The 19859-nt window shown below is 43.0% G+C and overlaps 1 protein-coding gene and 7 non-coding genes across 8 annotated transcripts; 7 read left to right on the forward strand and 1 right to left on the reverse strand.

Annotated features, from left to right (window-relative positions):
* The first annotated feature begins 2103 nt into the window (after positions 1 to 2103).
* On the forward strand, positions 2104 to 2176 carry trnav-uac (transfer RNA valine (anticodon UAC)). The gene has a single exon. It is a non-coding gene; the product is annotated as a tRNA-Val (tRNA).
* A 337-nt stretch (positions 2177 to 2513) lies between these two features.
* On the forward strand, positions 2514 to 2586 carry trnav-uac (transfer RNA valine (anticodon UAC)). The gene has a single exon. It is a non-coding gene; the product is annotated as a tRNA-Val (tRNA).
* A 435-nt stretch (positions 2587 to 3021) lies between these two features.
* Positions 3022 to 3094, forward strand: trnav-aac (transfer RNA valine (anticodon AAC)). The gene has a single exon. It is a non-coding gene; the product is annotated as a tRNA-Val (tRNA).
* Positions 3095 to 3550: 456 nt separating this feature from the next.
* trnav-uac (transfer RNA valine (anticodon UAC)) lies at positions 3551 to 3623 on the forward strand. The gene has a single exon. It is a non-coding gene; the product is annotated as a tRNA-Val (tRNA).
* Positions 3624 to 5389: 1766 nt separating this feature from the next.
* Positions 5390 to 5462, forward strand: trnav-cac (transfer RNA valine (anticodon CAC)). The gene has a single exon. It is a non-coding gene; the product is annotated as a tRNA-Val (tRNA).
* Positions 5463 to 5937: 475 nt separating this feature from the next.
* trnav-uac (transfer RNA valine (anticodon UAC)) lies at positions 5938 to 6010 on the forward strand. Its single transcript has one exon. It is a non-coding gene; the product is annotated as a tRNA-Val (tRNA).
* Positions 6011 to 6347: 337 nt separating this feature from the next.
* On the forward strand, positions 6348 to 6420 carry trnav-uac (transfer RNA valine (anticodon UAC)). The gene has a single exon. It is a non-coding gene; the product is annotated as a tRNA-Val (tRNA).
* An 11429-nt stretch (positions 6421 to 17849) lies between these two features.
* On the reverse strand, positions 17850 to 19157 carry LOC143716457 (uncharacterized protein F54H12.2-like). The gene has a single exon (XM_077209025.1). The coding sequence runs from the start codon at positions 19155 to 19157 to the stop codon at positions 17850 to 17852; it is 1308 nt and encodes a 435-aa protein (XP_077065140.1).
* Positions 19158 to 19859: the final 702 nt, after the last annotated feature.

The raw sequence follows: 19859 nt of genomic DNA on the forward strand, positions 1-19859 counted from the left end.
TTGCATCATTCATTGTAAATAAATAATATTCCAATTATAGCAGTCCAAAAATAAAAATCATCTTCCATTTAGACTGTTGAAGAAGCTATACAGTATGAACGGATGATCAGAAATAAAATCATAACGTATTTCATGCAGTTTACGAACCGATGACAAAAATAAAAATCAGCTTACCGTTTCAGAGTACTGAAGAATTGGATTAAAGTTGACACTCAAAGCGCTAAGTGTGTGTGTGCTTGCAACACTGGGAGATGTATCCATGGACCGTCTTTAGCACCTGTTGTTTTCACGATTCATACTAATTTATGGTCGCGAGCATATCCTGAAAAACAACAACTGTATAGAAAAGACTCAAAGGAGCCGGTACCGCTGTACATGCCACTTCACCCTACCGATACGCTTTCCAATTAAAAAAAATCGTATCTCAAGAGAGGAGTGTCTCTTTTGTGACAGTTTTGACCTTCTATCCGTGAAATACGGCGACAAATGTTGGATAGATCTCTGAGAACGACCTCTCTGTGAACTCGCCTGTACCATTCATAGAACACGCGCGCCATCTAGCGGACACACATAGTTATATCTTTCCCATACATTTTCACTGCATCTCAGAATGTATATATATATATATAGATGACGGCTCGAACCCTGGCAAACCATATCTTGTCCAAACTTCAAGACTGCACAGCTCAACTCATCAACATGCAAAACAGTGAGTATTTTCTCTTTGTAATTCTTTTATGCTATGGTGTTTTAAAGATTGTTTTTTCACATAGGGTGTGAAACAATAGATGTGAATTTTTAAATATGTAAAATTATATTAATAAAGTATGATTTTTAAAAATATCTGGGTACAGATATTAAGTATCATAAACTATGATTTTAAAAATATAAAACAAATGACCATTGAGGTTTCCTGTACAGTAATATAAAATGTTCGGTCTGCCAACAAAATTAGCAGCTTTTTGCCATGTTAAAAACACTGGGCAGTCTATAGTTTCAGTCGCTTTTGAACAAGCGTACCCTAGAAGCGGTGGGACTGACGTCCAAATCAAGTTTAGGAAGTGTAGTGGTTATCACGTTTGCTTTACACGCGAAAGGTCCTCAGTTCAAAACTGGGCGGAAACAAGTGGATGCATTTTAAATATAAATGCTGCAATTCGCTACAAAACCCTTACTTTTGAGACAGGTGAAGGCCATCGTACCAAGGAGCTGTAGGCAGACTGCCATGCCGAATGACACTAGGTGGGTGCCGAATGACCTCTGTTCTGTTGTTTGTGGAATTTACAGACTGTCACACTGCCTGCAGGGCAGATTATGGGAAGGAGCCATCTTCTAAAAAGCACATCCGTCTCAATAATAGGTTTCTGTAGTGTAGTGGTCATCACATTCGCCTAACACGTGAAAGGTCCTCGGTTTGAAACCGAGCAGAAACAGTGGTTGGATTCTGACAGAAAATGTAAACTCTTTGGCACGCTAGGTGGGTGCAGCGCTCATTTCCTTTATATGCTTTTTAATAAGCGTGCACCTAAAGATTTATGTCTGCAACCTGAAGACGTGTTTGTAGTGTAGTGGTTATCACGTTCGCCTCACACGCGAAAAGTCCCCAGTTCATAACTGGGCGGAAACTGTGGGTGATTTTTGCAAAAATTTCGTATGCGATTTTCTGTTGAGCAGGTCAGTACACTTGCAGGGATGTTTGTTGTTTAATCTCTTTAGAAAAGGACAAAAATAAAACAAATGACCATTGAGGTTTCCTGTACAGTAATATAAAATGTTCGGTCTGCCAACAAAATTAGCAGCTTTTTGCCATGTTAAAAACACTGGGCAGTCTATAGTTTCAGTCGCTTTTGAACAAGCGTACGCTAGAAGAGGTGGGAATGAGATCCAAACCAAGTTTCCGTAGTGTAGTGGTTATCACGTTCGCTTAACACGCGAAAAGTCCTCAGTTAAAAATTGGGTGGAAACAAGTGGAGGCATGTTAAATATAAATGCTGCAATTCGCTACAAAACCCTTACTTTTAAGACAGGTGAAGGCCATCGCACCAAGGAGCTGTAGGCAGACTGCCATGCCGAATGACACTAGGTGGGTGCCGTCCAAATCAAGTTTCCGTAGTGTAGTGGTTATCACGTTTGCTTTACACGCAAAAGGTCCTCAGTTCAAAACTGGGCGGAAACAAGTGGATTCATTTTAAATATAAATGCTACAAAACCCTTACTTTTGAGACAGGTGAAGGCCATCGTACCAAGGAGCTGTAGGCAGACTGCCATGCCGAAAGACACTAGGTGGGTGCCGTCCAAATCAAGTTTCCGTAGTGTAGTGGTTATCACGTTCGCTTTACACGCGAAAGGTCCTCAGTTCAAAATTGGGTGGAAACAAGTGGAGGCATGTTAAATATAAATGCTGCAATTCGCTACAAAACCCTTACATTTAAGACAGGTGAAGGCCATCGTACCAAGGAGCTGTAGGCAGACTGCCATGCCGAATGACACTAGGTGGGTGCTGTCCAAATCAAGTTTCCGTAGTGTAGTGGTTATCACGTTTGCTTTACACGCAAAAGGTCCTCAGTTCAAAACTGGGCGGAAACAAGTGGATGCATTTTAAATATAAATGCTACAAAACCCTTACTTTTGAGACAGGTGAAGGCCATCGTACCAAGGAGCTGTAGGCAGACTGCCATGCCGAAAGACACTAGGTGGGTGCCGTCCAAATCAAGTTTCCGTAGTGTAGTGGTTATCACGTTCGCTTTACACGCGAAAGGTCCTCAGTTCAAAATTGGGTGGAAACAAGTGGAGGCATGTTAAATATAAATGCTGCAATTCGTTACAAAACCCTTACTTTTAAGACAGGTGAAGGCCATCGTATCAAGGAGCTGTAGGCAGACTGCCATGCCGAATGACACTAGGTGGGTGCCGAATGACCTCTGTTCTGTTGTTTGTGGAATTTACAGACTTTCACACTGCTTGCAGGGCAGATTATGGGAAGGAGCCATCTTCTAAAAAGCACATCCCTCTCAACAATAGGTTTCTGTAGTGTAGTGGTCATCACATTCGCCTAACACGCGAAAGGTCCTCGGTTCGAAACCGAGCAGAAACAGTGGTTGGATTCTGACAGAAAATTTAAACTCTTTGGCACGTTAGGTGGGTGCAGCGCTCATTTCCTTTATATGCTTTTTAATAAGCGTGCACCTAAAGATTTATGTCTGCAACCTGAAGACGTGTTTGTAGTGTAGTGGTTATCACGTTCGCCTCACACGCTAAAAGTCCCCAGTTTGAAACTGGGCGGAAACTGTGGGTGATTTTTGCAAAAATTTCGTATGCGATTTTCTGTTGAGCAGGTCAGTACACTTGCAGGGATGTTTGTTGTTTAATCTCTTTAGAAAAGGACAAAAATAAAACAAATGACCATTGAGGTTTCCTGTACAGTAATATAAAATGTTCGGCCAACAAAATTAGCAGCTTTTTGCCATGTTAAAAACACTGGGCAGTCTATAGTTTCAGTCGCTTTTGAACAAGCGTACGCTAGAAGAGGTGGGAATGAGATCCAAATCAAGTTTCCGTAGTGTAGTGGTTATCACGTTTGCTTTACACGCGAAAGGTCCTCAGTTCAAAACTGGGTGGAAACAAGTGGAGGCATTTTAAATGTAATGCTCCAATTCGCTACAAAACCCTTGCTTTTGAGACAGGTGAAGGCCATCGTACCAAGGAGCTGTAGGCAGACTGCCATGCCGAATGACACTAGGTGGGTACCGTCCAAATCAAGTTTCCGTAGTGTAGTGGTTATCACGTTCGCTTTACATAGCGTTCGCTTTGACCCAGCTCTCCATACCATCCTCGATCTGTCAGTGGATCACCAGCTTCCTGACGGACCGGCAGCAGCGAGTGAGACTGGGGAAACACACATCCAAGACACTCACAATCAGCACTGGTGCTCCCCAAGGGTGCGTTCTCTCCCCACTGCTCTTCTCCCTGTACACTAATGACTGCACTTCTAAAGACCCCACTGTCAAGCTCCTGAAATTTGCAGACGACACCACTGTCATCGGTCTCATCCGAAACGGTGACGAGTCTGCTTACAGACTGGAGGTTGAACAGCTGGCTGCCTGGTGCAGTTATAACAACCTTGAGCTGAACACGCTCAAAACAGTGGAGATGATCGTGGACTTCAGGAGGAACAGCCCAGCACTCCCCCCACTCACCATCATGAACAGCACTGTGGAAGCAGTGGAGTCATTCAGGTTCCTGGGCACTATCATCTCTCAGGACCTGAAGTGGGACAATCACATTGACTCCACTGTGAAAAAGGCCCAGCAGAGACTGTACTTCCTTCGCCAGCTGAGGAAGTTCAACCTGCCACAGGATCTGCTGATTCAGTTCTACTCAGCCGTCATTGAGTCTGTCTTGTGCGCTTCCATCACTGTCTGGTTTGGTTCAGCTACCAAATCAGACATCAGGAGACTACAACGGACAGTCCGGACTGCGGAGAGGATTATTGGTGCCCCCCTGCCAAACCTCCAGGACCTGTACTCTTCCAGAGTGAGGAAGAGAGCAGGTAAAATCATCACAGACTCCACTCACCCTGGACACCACCTGTTTGAACTGTTACCGTCAAGACGGAGACTCAGATCACTGGCCACAAGAACATCTCGGCACAGGAACAGTTTCTTCCCACAGGCCATTTCCCTCCTGAACAGTTAACACTCCTTCCAAGGCATATGCCTGTAAGTGCAATGCTCCCACTGTTTAGTGCAATATCCTACAACTCAGGTGATACTTATATGTAGATTTATTTATTTATAATATTCAAAACACTGTAAATAGGTTAATAATCTGTAAATCTGAAAATTGTATATGTCCACTGGAAGCCTCAGTACCAAAACAAATTCCTTGTGTGTGCAAGCACACTTGGCAATAAAGCTCTTTCTGATTCTGATTCTGATTCTGACACGCGAAAGGTCCTCAGTTCAATACTGGGCGGAAACAAGTGGAGGCATTTTAAATTTAATGCTCCAATTCGCTACAAAACCCTTACTTTTGAGACAGGTGAAGGCCATCGTACCAAGGAGCTGTAGGCAGACTGCCATGCCGAATGACCTCTGTTCTGTTGTTTGTGGAATTCACAGACTGTCACACTGCTTGCAGAGCAGATTATGGGAAGGAGCCATCTTCTAAAAATCACATGCACCTCATCAATAGGTTTCTGGAGTGTAGTGGTCATCACGTTCGCCTAACACGCGAAAGGTCCTCGGTTCGAAATCGAGCAGAAACAGTGGTTGGATTCTGACAGAAAATTTTAACTGTTTGCCACACTAGGTGGGTGCAGCGCTCATTTCCTTTATATGTTTTTTAATAAGCGTGCACCCAAAGATTTATGTCTGCAACTTGAAGACTTGTTTCCGTAGTGTAGTGGTTATCACGTTTGCCTCACACGCGAAAGGTCCCCAGTTCGAAACTGGGCGGAAACTGTGGGTGATTTTTGCAAAAATTTCCTATGCGATTTTCTGTTGAGCAGGTCAGTACACTTGCAGGGATGTTTGTGGTTTAATCTCTTAGAAAATGACAAAAATAAAACAAATGACCATTGAGGTTTCCTGTACAGTAATATAAAATGTTCGGTCTGCCAACAAAATTAGCAGCTTTTTGCCATGTTAAAAACACTGGGCAGTCTATAGTTTCAGTCGCTTTTGAACAAGCGTACGCTAGAAGAGGTGGGAATGAGATCCAAACCAAGTTTCCGTAGTATAGTGGTTATCACGTTCGCTTTACACGCGAAAGGTCCTCAGTTCAAAATTGGGTGGAAACAAGTGGAGGCATGTTAAATATAAATGCTGCAATTCGCTACAAAACCCTTACTTTTAAGACAGGTGAAGGCCATCGTACCAAGGAGCTGTAGGCAGACTGCCATGCCGAATGACACTAGGTGGGTGCCGTCCAAATCAAGTTTCCGTAGTGTAGTGGTTATCACGTTTGCTTTACACGCAAAAGGTCCTCAGTTCAAAACTGGGCGGAAACAAGTGGATTCATTTTAAATATAAATGCTACAAAACCCTTACTTTTGAGACAGGTGAAGGCCATCGTACCAAGGAGCTGTAGGCAGACTGCCATGCCGAAAGACACTAGGTGGGTGCCGTCCAAATCAAGTTTCCGTAGTGTAGTGGTTATCACGTTCGCTTTACACGCGAAAGGTCCTCAGTTCAAAATTGGGTGGAAACAAGTGGAGGCATGTTAAATATAAATGCTGCAATTCGCTACAAAACCCTTACATTTAAGACAGGTGAAGGCCATCGTACCAAGGAGCTGTAGGCAGACTGCCATGCCGAATGACACTAGGTGGGTACCGTCCAAATCAAGTTTCCGTAGTGTAGTGGTTATCGCGTTTGCTTTACACGCAAAATGTCCTCAGTTCAAAACTGGGCGGAAACAAGTGGATGCATTTTAAATATAAATGCTACAAAACCCTTACTTTTGAGACAGGTGAAGGCCATCGTACCAAGGAGCTGTAGGCAGACTGCCATGCCGAATGACCTCTGTTCTGTTGTTTGTGGAATACACAGACTGTCACACTGCTTGCAGAGCAGATTATGGGAAGGAGCCATCTTCTAAAAAGCACATGCCATGATATCACGTTCGCTTTACACGCAAAGGTCTTCAGTTCAAAACTGGGTGGAAACAAGTGGAGGCATGTTAAATATAAATGCTGCAATTCGATACAAAACCCTTACTTTTGAGACAGGTGAAGGCCATCGTACCAAGGAGCTGTAGGCAGACTGCCATGCCGAATGACCTCTGTTCTGTTGTTTGTGGAATTTACAGACTGTCACACTAGTAGTTATAACCATTCGGCTTATGTCAAAATGATTTATGACTCTATGATTGACAGGTGGGCGGGGCTAACCTTTGACCTTCCGGAGGGTGTTCCGGAGGTCCTTTGATGTAGGGATTAACCTTTGACCTTCCGGAGGGGTTGTTCCGGAGGTCGCTTAATTTAGGGATTAACCTTTGACCTATCGATCGATCAAGTTGACAGTTGTCTTTACCCTATTGACCTTTGTATGATATATGAAGTTGCCAGTTGTCTTTGCCAGTTGTCTTTGCCCCATTGATTTTGACCTATTGACCCCGGGGGGAAATAACTTCTTGGTGTGGGAAATCCCCTCCGTGTCGGGGTGAGAAAATAATTTTTCTAATGTCGCATATAGATTAGAATAGATTAGAATTACAAAAGTAAAATCATCTTACCGTTTCACTATGGTGAAGAATTGGATTAAAGTTGACAGTCTCCGCACTGTGTGTGTGTGCGTCTGTCTGTGAGTGTGTGCGTGTCATCCGATATCCTGGCATTCCTGAGCACGCTATATAAATGGGGATAGTGAGAAAAGGTTTTTCTAATACTCTCACACTAAAGTTGAAAAGCATGCTGCTCCTTTAAAAGTATATGAATGAAATATTTATAAAATTTACATTTAGTCATTTACAATTTTCACACTAACTAAAGTTGAACACATTGATCTTTTAAAAAGTATATAAATAATTATAAAAAATCTTTTCAAAACAAAAATAAATATCTTACTAAAAATCTACTGAAGCAGTCATTTCAGATTAAATAAGTTTAAAGTTTTTAAACACTCTGTGTTTTGACACTCTGTGATTCAGAGTGGTGGAGGAATGTGTGTGTGTGTGTGTGTGTGTGTGTGTGTGTGTGTGTGTGTGTGTGTGTGTGTGTGTGTGTGTGTGTGTGTGTGTGTGTGTGTGTGCGTGTGTGTGTGTGTGTGTGTGTGTGTGTGTGTGTGTGTGTGTGTGTGTATGTGTGTGTGCGTGTGTGTTTCATGACACCCTCCCTCCCCTCAGTCTCTCAAACACCAGCGCATGACAGCAATGGTCTCCGCGCTAAGTGTGTGCGTCTGTCTGTGAGTGAGACACCACCCTATTCCTGCACCCCCTGCTGGGGGGTGAAAGTGAGAAAATATCTCCCAGTAACTAAAGTTGAACAACATTGTTCATTTAAAAGTATATAAATAAAATGCTTGCATCATTCATTGTAAATAAATAATATTCCAATTATAGCAGTCCAAAAATAAAAATCATCTTCCATTTAGACTGTTGAAGAAGCTATACAGTATGAACGGATGATCAGAAATAAAATCATAACGTATTTCATGCAGTTTACGAACCGATGACAAAAATAAAAATCAGCTTACCGTTTCAGAGTACTGAAGAATTGGATTAAAGTTGACACTCAAAGCGCTAAGTGTGTGTGTGCTTGCAACACTGGGAGATGTATCCATGGACCGTCTTTAGCACCTGTTGTTTTCACGATTCATACTAATTTATGGTCGCGAGCATATCCTGAAAAACAACAACTGTATAGAAAAGACTCAAAGGAGCCGGTACCGCTGTACGTGCCACTTCACCCTACCGATACGCTTTCCAATTAAAAAAAATCGTATCTCAAGAGAGGAGTGTCTCTTTTGTGACAGTTTTGACCTTCTATCCGTGAAATACGGCGACAAATGTTGGATAGATCTCTGAGAACGACCTCTCTGTGAACTCGCCTGTACCATTCATAGAACACGCGCGCCATCTAGCGGACACACATAGTTATATCTTTCCCATACATTTTCACTGCATCTCAGAATGTATATATATATATATAGATGACGGCTCGAACCCTGGCAAACCATATCTTGTCCAAACTTCAAGACTGCACAGCTCAACTCATCAACATGCAAAACAGTGAGTATTTTCTCTTTGTAATTCTTTTATGCTATGGTGTTTTAAAGATTGTTTTTTCACATAGGGTGTGAAACAATAGATGTGAATTTTTAAATATGTAAAATTATATTAATAAAGTATGATTTTTAAAAATATCTGGGTACAGATATTAAGTATCATAAACTATGATTTTAAAAATATCAGTCTGCATATGTACATTTTAAAAAATCACATCAGTCTTTATTTCCATGCTTATGGGGTTATGCTACGGTGATTTAAATATTGTTTTCACATGGTGAAAAACAGTAGATATGATTTTTAAATAAGTAAGATTATATTCATAAAAGTTTGAAATTTAAAAATATGGAACATTGGTGTTTTTTTTGTTTTGTTTTTTAAATCACACCAGTCTGCATACCCATGCTTATGGGGTTATGCTACGGTGATTTAAATATTGTTTTCACATAGGGTGAAAAACAGTAGATATGATTTTTAATAATATGCAACATCACATTCATTTATCATAAAGTTTGATTTTTAAAATATGGACCATTGGTGATTTTAAACCAAATCAGTCTGCATATCCATGCTTATGTGTATTAATATGGATTTTCATCGGATGTACTGCTTATGTGAAACTTTTTATGTGAAAAAGCTTTTATTATGAAAATCATGGATCAGCCGTCGGCTTACCGCAACATACTTCACTCTTCTACGAATGCTATTTGTGTGTTATAATGCAGCGCTATCTTTTAATGTGAAAAGACGGTGATATATACAGCGTTATAATTTAGTAAACCGATCTTTCGGATAGCTAACCATGCGGCATGGTGATAGAACATGTGTGTTGGTTAGCATCTCGTGCTACGCTGCTAACGGGTCTCACACATTTTTATGGGCGCTATATCATTTTGCTTTTGTCTGTATATGTTTCAGAAAAACATTGCTGATGCTTCTGACGGTATACTGGTATATATTTTACCATATAATCATCGTTTTAAACACTTTCTGAAGCGTCACATTCAGGTATGGAATGGATATGGTTGCCCATGAGTTCAAACAACATCCAGTTCACAGACAAATAGCGCCCCCACAGGCCCGGAGTTCAAACAACATCCAGTTCACAGGCAAATAGCGCCCCCACCAGTCCCGGAGTTCAAACAACATCCAGTTCACAGGCAAATAGCGCCCCCACCAGTCCCGGAGTTCAAACAACATCCAGTTCACAGGCAAATAGCGCCCCCACCAGTCCCGGAGTTCAAACAACATCCAGTTCACAGGCAAATAGCGCCCCCACCAGTCCCGGAGTTCAAACAACATCCAGTTCACAGGCAAATAGCCCCCCCTAGTGCCCTGAAATGATATACAATGCACTCCTTACTGTGATAGGTCATCCTATGGTTGGAGATGATTTTGTTTAGAGCAAATTGTTTTAATCTAGCTATTTAAATGCTGATGTGATGTATTTAAATTTTCCAAGTTGTATGATTCATAAATTATAGGTGTGTGTGTGTGTGTGTGTGTGTGTGTGTGTGTGTGTGTGTGTGTGTGTGTGTGTGTGTGTGTGTGTGCGCGTCATCAACCATATAAAACGGCCCCACCAGGCGGCTTCAAATCATAATATGTTTTTCCCCCTCAGATTCAAACGTCGAGTGGAACGCCTTTGATGCCATTAATTCATGTGAGAACTTATTTTCTATTCTTTATAAATTAAATGTACCAATTTTTATGCGTCTTTATTTATTAATTTTAATTTATTTTAAGTTTTACTTATTTTTAATTCGTAGTGGCTACGCATGGGTTTGATGGAGACAGCACTGCCAATGGTAAGAACAAGATCCACCTTCAACGTAATGTTTTACGTTTAAGGAAATCTAACGTTTTATTTATTTTATAGATTTCATCCAATTCGTCACACAGCCTGGATTCCCGGTGGTCGACCTTACTGAAGACGAGAATGAACAAGACACCATCGTCGTAACAGATAGGCGAGACATAGTCGGAGATCAAATAGTTCCTACCCCCACAGATTTAGACCAACCAAAGAAAAAGACTAGAAAAACGAATTATTCTGTACCCCCATTTAGTCCTGAGCTATTTAATGGTGAGGCTATCTACATGTATTAACATTTAAACTCAAATTTGTCATACCATTATGATTGATTGTTATATTTCCATACAGCAGGTTCGGATAGAATCCATGATGATGATGATGACGATGTGACTGACTGGGGTGTGGCTCAACTCCACGCTTGGGATCAGAGCTCTTGGACGAGCGAGCGTGGCGAAGCGTCGAACGCCGGTCAGACGCCATTTCATTTTCACCAATCGTCGGAAGAGATCGATGTTGAAGAAGTAGCGCTGACCCCTCAACCAGTCGATGAACCATCCAACGATAAGCCTCTGATTCGCCAGCTCATTAATTCAATAGATGCATTTCGCAGTGAGTTTCGTGAGGCGAATGCGGATATAAACAGGAAAATTGATGCAAATTCTGCAAGGCAGGAAGAAAACCGTAGCAGAATAGATGCCTTACGTAACGAGCTACGATCCTTTCAGCCAGAGATACATAGCAGATTCGATGTTCAGGATCGTTTTTTTCAGAATGTGAGCAATGAAATATTTCACCGCATCCATATTATCCGATTAATCATGGATGAGGATTCTGATATAAACGAGCATATGTCAACGCAACACCATAGTGAAATGCTGCTCAGGCTTCGTCTTCTCCATACCCTCATAGATGAGATGTCTGCTACAATTAATAGTTTACTCACGATCCATTTTGTACCGCGTTAGATCATGTATTGATTGTTATATACACTCTTTGATTTTATACTCTTTGATTTATATTCCTTTTATATACTCTTATTATATTACATGTATACACTATGCTATTTTATCTATGCTCTATGATTTTGTAATATCTCACGTTTTATACTCTGTGATTGTTTTATACTCTGTGATGTTAGTCTGAATTTCAAAAATGGATGGATCAAAATACTTCTTTACAGACGCTCGTCAATCAGACCAATCTGACACAGAACTGTCTCCGGATGAGCTTGAAACGATAAGTATGCTTCCAGATTCTTTAGAACAGTATCTTAATGTAGAATCGTCACACCAATCTGCTGATTTGGATCTTTTTGAATTAGCCGTAAATCCAAATATGAATCTCTATGACCCACCCATACAACACGGTGCAGGGTTAAATACCGCCGAACCACCCCCAGATCCTGACGACGATAGTGTAGAACATCCTACCGACGATGATAATACTTTCCGCGAAGGTAATCCTCCTACACATGAGCGATTAAGTCCCCTCGACATTGATGCGTTGATTCGCCGGGGTGGGTTCGTTAACGGATATCACGTTTTACCACGACCTCGTTTCAATAGCGTATCGTTGAGAAGGAGCATGAATCTGAGAGTCATCAACTCTGCAGATCTGGCCGATTATCATCGTTACTTACACGACACACTGAGCGGGATTGTTACTTTTGCTAGAGATTTTGGTGGGGATGTACCCGTGATTAATTTGACCGTGTCAGCCTCCAGTCTACAAATACCCATCAGTGCTGTTTTAACCGATGGAAATAATTATGACCCCAATTTGCTTTACGACCAAATTGAAAAAGTTTTACAGAGCAACAATCAGTTATTATCGGACCAGGCCGTTGAGATAGAAGCTACCGTTGTTATGAACAGGCAAGGAGGTGGGGGTCAACGACGTAAACTTATGGATCTGGCCATTGGTGAGGTGATCAAAAGAAAAAAAAACAGTTTATTTTGCCCCACAAATATTTCGAATAATTTGTGCTTCTCCATTTGTCTCGCCCGTTTTCTTAACCCACAACACCCGAGACCGAGTTAGAAAATCTGGCTACCACCATCCAAAACAGTGCAGGCTTCTCAATCCAAGATCCAATCGCTTTTAGCGACATAGCCTCATTGGAACGAGCTCTAGGCATTAAAATTGTCGTATTTCACAGATCTAACGCAGCTGTCTTAGAAACGTACAAAACTTGTGATGAACCCCATCCGAAAACGGTGTTCCTCTATCACCATAACGATCATTACTACATGATAACGAGTTTGACAGGGTTCATCGGTTCGGAATACGTATGCGAATTTTGTTACAAAAGTTACACCAGTCGCAGAGACCATCGATGCAAACACGTCTGTAACGTATGCTTCGACTCAGAATGTTACACCTACCCTAAAACGACCATACACTGTCTAGATTGCATCGTTACTGTAAATCGAGCTATTGCTTCGAAATGCATAAAAAAACCCCACCTCCGGGTCACGAAAACCCCGCCTGTGATCTTATAAAATACTGTAAACAATGCAACAGACGCTACCAGGTTAAACCGGGAAACAAGAAAACCAAACACGTATGCGCTCCGGACAAATGCGACCATTGTCGCGAAATTCTGGTGGACGAGGGATAACACCAATGCTTCATACAGCCCCTAGCGCCTAAGGAGTTTTGCGAAAAATACATTTTCTACGATTTTGAAACGCGTTATGAAAATGGGAGGCACGTGGCTAATTTTGTTTGCGCGATCACGTTCCAAGGGGAGAAATTTGTAGCTCGCGGTACAGGCTGTATAGCTAAGCTAATCAAGCGCTTCAGACAGCCGCGATATGAAGGCTGCTGCTTCATTGCTCATTACGCCTCCAGATTTGACTCCTTTCTCATTCTGGAGTATTTCTGCAAAGCTGGGATTGCCATCGAGGTTATCATGCAGGGATGTAAATTAATCCTTATGTATGATGAAACGTTTGCGCAGCGATACCTCGACAGTTATTCATTTTTCCCCGTTTGCCCTAGCCAAAATGCCAGCTGCGTTAGACTTGACGACGACTGAAAAAGGCTACTTTCCACATCTTTTCAACAGAGTGGAAAATGCGAAGTATTTCGGACCTTACCCCGACAAAAAGTTTTACAACTACGATAACATGTCGGATAAAGACCAACAAAAGTTCAATGCCTGGTACAGCACGGTTGAGGGTAAGTTCTTTGACTTTAAGAAAGAACTGTACGAGTACGGCGTTAACGACGTTGTGTTATTACGCGAAGGTTGTATGAAATATCGCCAGTCGTTCATCGAATGCACCAAACTTGACCCTTTCAGTTTTACGACGATCGCTAGTTGTGCGATGGGGATCTTCAAAACACATTTCCTTAAGAAAAATACGCTGGCTCTCACGCATAATAAAGCGTACATCCGACAGAGCAAATGCTATTCATCTGGTTCAATAGAATGGCTGGAGTATGTCAAAAAGACTCGAAACGTCGACCTACACCACGCCTTGAACCATGGCGAAGTATCCTTCGGTAAGTACTTTTTAGACGGTTACTACGAACAGAACGGGTTGAGGTTTGGCTTAGAATACAATGGTTGTGTACACCATGGACACTGCTGTCGCTTTGAACCCCATCAGACACAGCCCCTAAACTCTATCACAAGGTGACCGAAGATGAAAAAATAAGGTATCTCGATTTCACCAGCCTCTACCCCTTTTGCCAGGCTAGGAAAAGCTATCCGATCGATCATCCACAAATCATTTTCAAAGATTTTGAACCGATTGAAAATTATTTCGGCCTTATCAAAGCGACCGTGTACCCTCCCCGCAAATTACTGCACCCGGTTCTCCCTTACAGATGCGAAGGAAAACTCATGTTCCCGTTATGTAGAACTTGCGCTCACGAGCAAAACCAGACCTCAACCTGTACCCACACGGATCAGGAAAGATCGCTGTCGGGCTGTTGGGTCAGCATCGAGCTTTTAAAAGCCGTCGAGAAGGGTTATGTGGTAGCCAAGATAGACGAGGTTTGGCATTTTCCTCAGCGGTCAGACGCATTGTTTGGCGATTATGTCAAAACGTTTCTGCGTTTGAAACAACAAGCGTCAGGGTATCCGTCGAATGTGGTCACGGAGGCTGAGAAAGAGACTTACATCCCTGAGTATTTTGAAAAAGAGGGGGTTCAACTCGACCCCGAAAAGATCAAGTACAACGCCGCCCAGAGGGCAATCACGAAATTGATTCTCAATTCGCTTTGGGGTCGGTTCTCGTTAAGACAGAACCTGCCTCAAACGACTCTGGTGAACGACCCCGAAGATTTCACCAGAATCGTTTTTGGTAATACCGACACACTGTCCTATTTCACATTCGTCTCGGACGACGTAGCTCTCGTTCAGCATAAACCTGACAAAGACGATGTTTGTAAGGCGCACGACGTTAACGTGTTTCTAGGAGCGTTTACAACGGCTCATGCACGACTGGAATTGTACGAATTGATGGACAGACTCGGCGACCGGCTTCTTTACTCAGATACGGACTCCGTCGTCTTTGTGTCTAGGGAGGGGGACTGGGAACCGCCTCTAGGGGATCATTTGGGGGAGCTGACGAGCGAGCTAGACGACGGCGACTTCATAACGTGTTTTTGCACGAGCGGGCCTAAATCTTATGGGTACAAGACGGCCAAAGGTAAGACGTGCATGAAAGCTAAGGGTATAACATTGAAGGCAAAAAACTCCCGAGCCATCTGTCTGGAATCCCTGATTGGTCTGGTTGACGGTTATGTGACGTCGCAGGATAGCGCCAAACACATCCTGGCTCACACCGAAAATATTGTGAGGAATAAAAAGACTCTCACATTGCACAACAAATCAGTCGTTAAAAAGTTCAAGGTGGTGTATAATAAACGCAGACTTTTGCCCGATTTCACCACTCTTCCTTATGGCTACTGATCAGGTGATGCACAGAGGGTCTCAGGTTGTTTCCGATTTTGATTTCAGACTTCAACATCCATTTAGTTGTGTTATAAGTGGGCCGTCCAATTCTGGAAAGTCTTATTTTGTAAAACTTTTGTTGGAAAAGGGTTTGACTATAATCTCCAAGAAAATTGAAAACATTGTATGGTTGTATGATTGCTGGCAGCCTTTGTACGACGATGTACTGAAATTGTACGACATTAAATTTGTGCATGGAATACCCGAGAGTCTGAATGATGATGATTTACTCATAAAACAAATCTTCTCATCGTGGATGATTTGATGCAGCAAGCTAGCGCCAACCTGGAACTCCAGCGCGTATTTACGCAATATTGTCACCATCGGAATCTCAGCAGCATCTATATAGTGCAAAATTTATTTGCACAGGGTAAGTCCAGTCGAACCATCAGCTTAAACGCCAATTATATGATTTTGTTTAAAAACCCCAGGGACGTCAATCAGGTAGCGATGCTAGGACGACAAATGTACCCGGGAAACACAAAATACTTTATGGAATGTTATCACGACGCGGTCAACCGATCTTTCGGATACCTATTGATAGACTATAAAGCTAAAACTCCGGAGCAGTACCGTCTCAGAACAGGATTGCTGTCCGACCGTCAAGTGGTTTATATCCCGAAAAAAAGAAGAACGTGATAAATCGTCATGTCCGCCAGACTTTGTAAACATCTGCCGGTGTTAAAACTGCTACATAAAGCGTCTCCTAAACAACGACGTGTTATTTTACAATCGGTGTCCGACGAATTCATTTTATCGCTGTGCGAATTGGCGCTAAACATCCTCTACGGCACGATCCCGGTCAATCGCCAGCAGTACCAAAAACTGAAAAAGAGAAAAGCGGAAATCAAATTTGTGGCCGATAAAAAAATTGGCATAGCGGCCAAGAAACGAGTCATCAACCAAAAGGGCGGCTTCCTTTTACCTTTATTAAGCGTCGCCGTCCCGTTCCTGACAAGCTTGATAGCCAATCGATAGGATGGAGTACGCTGAGAAGATGTATTTAGTCCCGCAGCATCAGCTGGATAAGATGAAAACTGAGAATGTACGCGAGAACATTCAACAGACTGTGGAAAACGATTTGGACGGTGCCATAAGAAATATTTTACATCGCACCGGTTTGAATCCGTACGAAAAAGCCAAACTTTACACCAATACCCTAAGCAGGTTTTTGACCATCGTTAGACAAGGGGATCGTGAGAGCGGGGTTTTAACCCTCTCGTTACCCCATAGTGACCCTGAGCCTAAAGATGCGCAAACGCCAGCCGCTCCCCGCACTGCTAATGTTGAAGACGGTGTTGCTGAGGGGGCTGTGGAGGACGAAGTGCTGAAGAATGTCCCTTCGAGAAGCGTGAAAAACAGTAGATACATATTAGACAAGATGTCTAAAGCTAAAGGACTAAGCGGGTGGAACGAATCGGGGGAGTTTGTGTTCAAGGGTAAAGTCGTACCAGGTTCACACATGGTTGATTTGTTAAAAAATGTGACGGCCCCCCAAAAGGTTCGGGATGACCGGAGACCTCTGGGATGGACGGAGTTTCTACAGGCTTTTGGCGAGTTAAACATTCCTTTTTCTACAGTGCCGAATCAACAGGTCAGGAGCGTGATTAAGTCTCTAAAGAGTAAACCCGCCACCCCCGCCACCACACCCGATGTTAGACCTTATAAAAAGGCACGGAAATATTCATGCTACAGGACTCCGAAAGACTCTGTGTTTAAAATATCGACCGGTGATCCGAGGCAATGGTTGGAATTTTAACGAATGTATCTTACGATTAAATAAAGACGATAAAAAATAAAATGTTTTAAGATTTTTTATTTATAGATCAAACACGTTTGCACACAGGATGACATTTTATCATTACACACATGCGGTCTTAATCTCTTCACAAATAGGGATACCATTTTATCATTTTTAATATAATCGTCGGTGTATAGTTTCAACACACGGTCATAGTCACAACCTTTAGTTAAATGATATAGAAAAAACAAACAGTGCTCCCCACAGGTATTGGATGAATAATCCTGGACTTGTCTGTCGGAATATAATACTTGGGGGTGGTTGGTCGCTAGAAAGTGATCGATGCTGGTTGGGAAGCGGGTGCTGTTGGGTGGATTGCCAAAGCTGTCGAAAAAACAAGCGGGCCCCTCTTCGGGTAAATAAACGGCTATCACATGCTCACCGGGTAGCCGAGCGGGGTCGGTGTTAATGATCCCCATCGCAGGTAAGGTCCTCACAGGTTTTTTGGGTAGTTGATCGCTCGGTAGAACCCCAAGAAAATGTGTTCTGCACGTCATTTTATCCACGATAGCTGTGAGTTGAAGCGTGTTCATCTCTCAATAGTAATCGATCAGCACCTGTCTGCGGTTAGACACTTCAATGAGAGAATCAAAAACGGCGTAAATGATTAAGTTAACGGTATTTGGCAGCGGTTGTCTGAAACGAGCTTCGACTCTGATATTTCCGGACTTGATGAGCGAAATGTGTTGGCCACACTCTTCATCCGGGGTGAGGTTAAACGCATAAAGCGTGTATCCGTTTATGAAATCGTTACTGTCGATACAGAGTGCGCGGTCTTTAAGGTGTCTACCGGTCGCCATCGAAAGCTGATAAAATTCACGCGCCGCCACACCGGCTTCGAAATTAGGTTGTAGAGGTTTAGCGGGGAATTGCTGAGAGTCGACGTAGACGGCTAAGAACTCCAGATTGTAATGTTTGAACGCAAATGGATTTTTTGTGTAGGATCCGGTGAATGCATCGTTGTCGACCATGGCGATGATGATAGACTTTGGCAATGTTCCTAAAAACAGATTTTCTTGATTCAGAACACGAGACCCAGTAGGGATTGAGAACGTTTTTAGACAGACCCTGTCGACGGCGTACTTGGCCGTTGTTGACAGTAACGCCTGTGCGTGAGCCAGTCTCACCGGGGGTGATACAGACACTTTCTTGACAAATAGGGATGCCGCCGTTATATTTAATTTGTAAGCAATGTCGTCGCCCCTCATCAGGCAGAATTCATCTTTTGCTCGAATAAATCGCAACTTAACATCCACCCCATTCAGTAAAAGTTTCTCCTGGAAGAATATATCGGCGTGTATGGGGGTAAACAGTTCCACCTCCCTGCTCCGGCTGGTATAGGTCGCCCTCTTTGTCAGTCCCGCGTTATTGCCAGGGGGGTCATGCACATCCATCTGACCCGCCGAATCTTTGTGAAACAACGATGTGGAGAACAGAGATTCCAACGTATCCTTACCGTAGTTGAGCAGACTCTCTATGATACAGCGATAAGGATAGGTGCTTGAGCTTTGAGATATCAGGCGATCACCCAGGGTTATGTCGACTTGCGAAAATATTGTAGCGCCCGGGTAGTTAATGAGTCCAACCCTAGCCGGATGCGGGATATCGTCTCCGTCAGGCTGCGTGATTTTCACCCGTAGATAGAGCATGGTGTTATTGAGATCCATATAATCATCCCCGTTTCCCGCGATAAAAAACTCTATCGGGGCAGAGGGCGAAAGGGCCGATAACGGAGCTACTTCTAAATAGCTGTTTTTCTCGATGATGGTCTGTGTCAGAGGTACCGTAAATAAGTCCAGCTCGGACTTGATGCACTCTCCCGACATACGATGCAGTAACGCCATGTTAGAATATGGTTTTTACCCCTCTCTTGACCGACGCGTTTCGCCTAACAGTCTTCTTACGCTTTCTACGTACGAGTGAGCGTTTGTTTGATACATGTGTTGTTTTCTTCCTTTTCACCCCCGATTGACCACGCCTTCTCACACCGGGAGGTTTGGACGTTCTCTTACGTGCCATGACCATCAGACCAGATCCGCCTTGAGCTTTAGCATCATTGTCGTGGGAACGCATCAATACATTTGAGAAGACGTCGGATACTATATTTTTAGCAGCCGATTTTAGGTGGGGCTTTGCAATGCTGAAGCCTCTTTTTAACAGAGGTACGGCCATCCTGAACAGACCTCTAAAAATACCCCCTAAGCCGCTACCATACATAACCCCTCCCCCGGCATAACCCGGTAAAGCTCCCCCGGCTTGGTTTTGATAGTAGGCGACATAGTCCGGACTCTCTCTAGGTCTATAATGATAATTCATTTTTTGGTTTAAAGTGTAGTTTTACGATGACTTTCCCGTAAGTGAAGGGTACCGGTTTGTTTTGATCGTCCTTAACCTCTATGGTGATGTCAGTGATGTGATCCTTGGCGATCGATGCGTAATGCGGCTTGTCGTATCTAGCAATGACCGTCTCGTTGGTTTTACCCGATATATGTACGCATCTCAAAAGGGGTACGTGAGAATCGCCGACCACTTGATATTGGATAATG

Source organism: Siphateles boraxobius, unplaced genomic scaffold (assembly GCF_051911475.1).
Source record: "Siphateles boraxobius isolate OS27281-9 unplaced genomic scaffold, OSU_SipBor_1 6, whole genome shotgun sequence".
Taxonomy (NCBI): Eukaryota; Metazoa; Chordata; class Actinopteri; order Cypriniformes; family Leuciscidae; genus Siphateles; species Siphateles boraxobius.

What these genes read in the sequence shown, in the direction of transcription:
- LOC143716457 (XM_077209025.1), bottom strand. Translation starts at nt 19,157, where the DNA reads ATGGCGTTACTGCATCGTATGTCGGGAGAGTGCATCAAGTCCGAGCTG.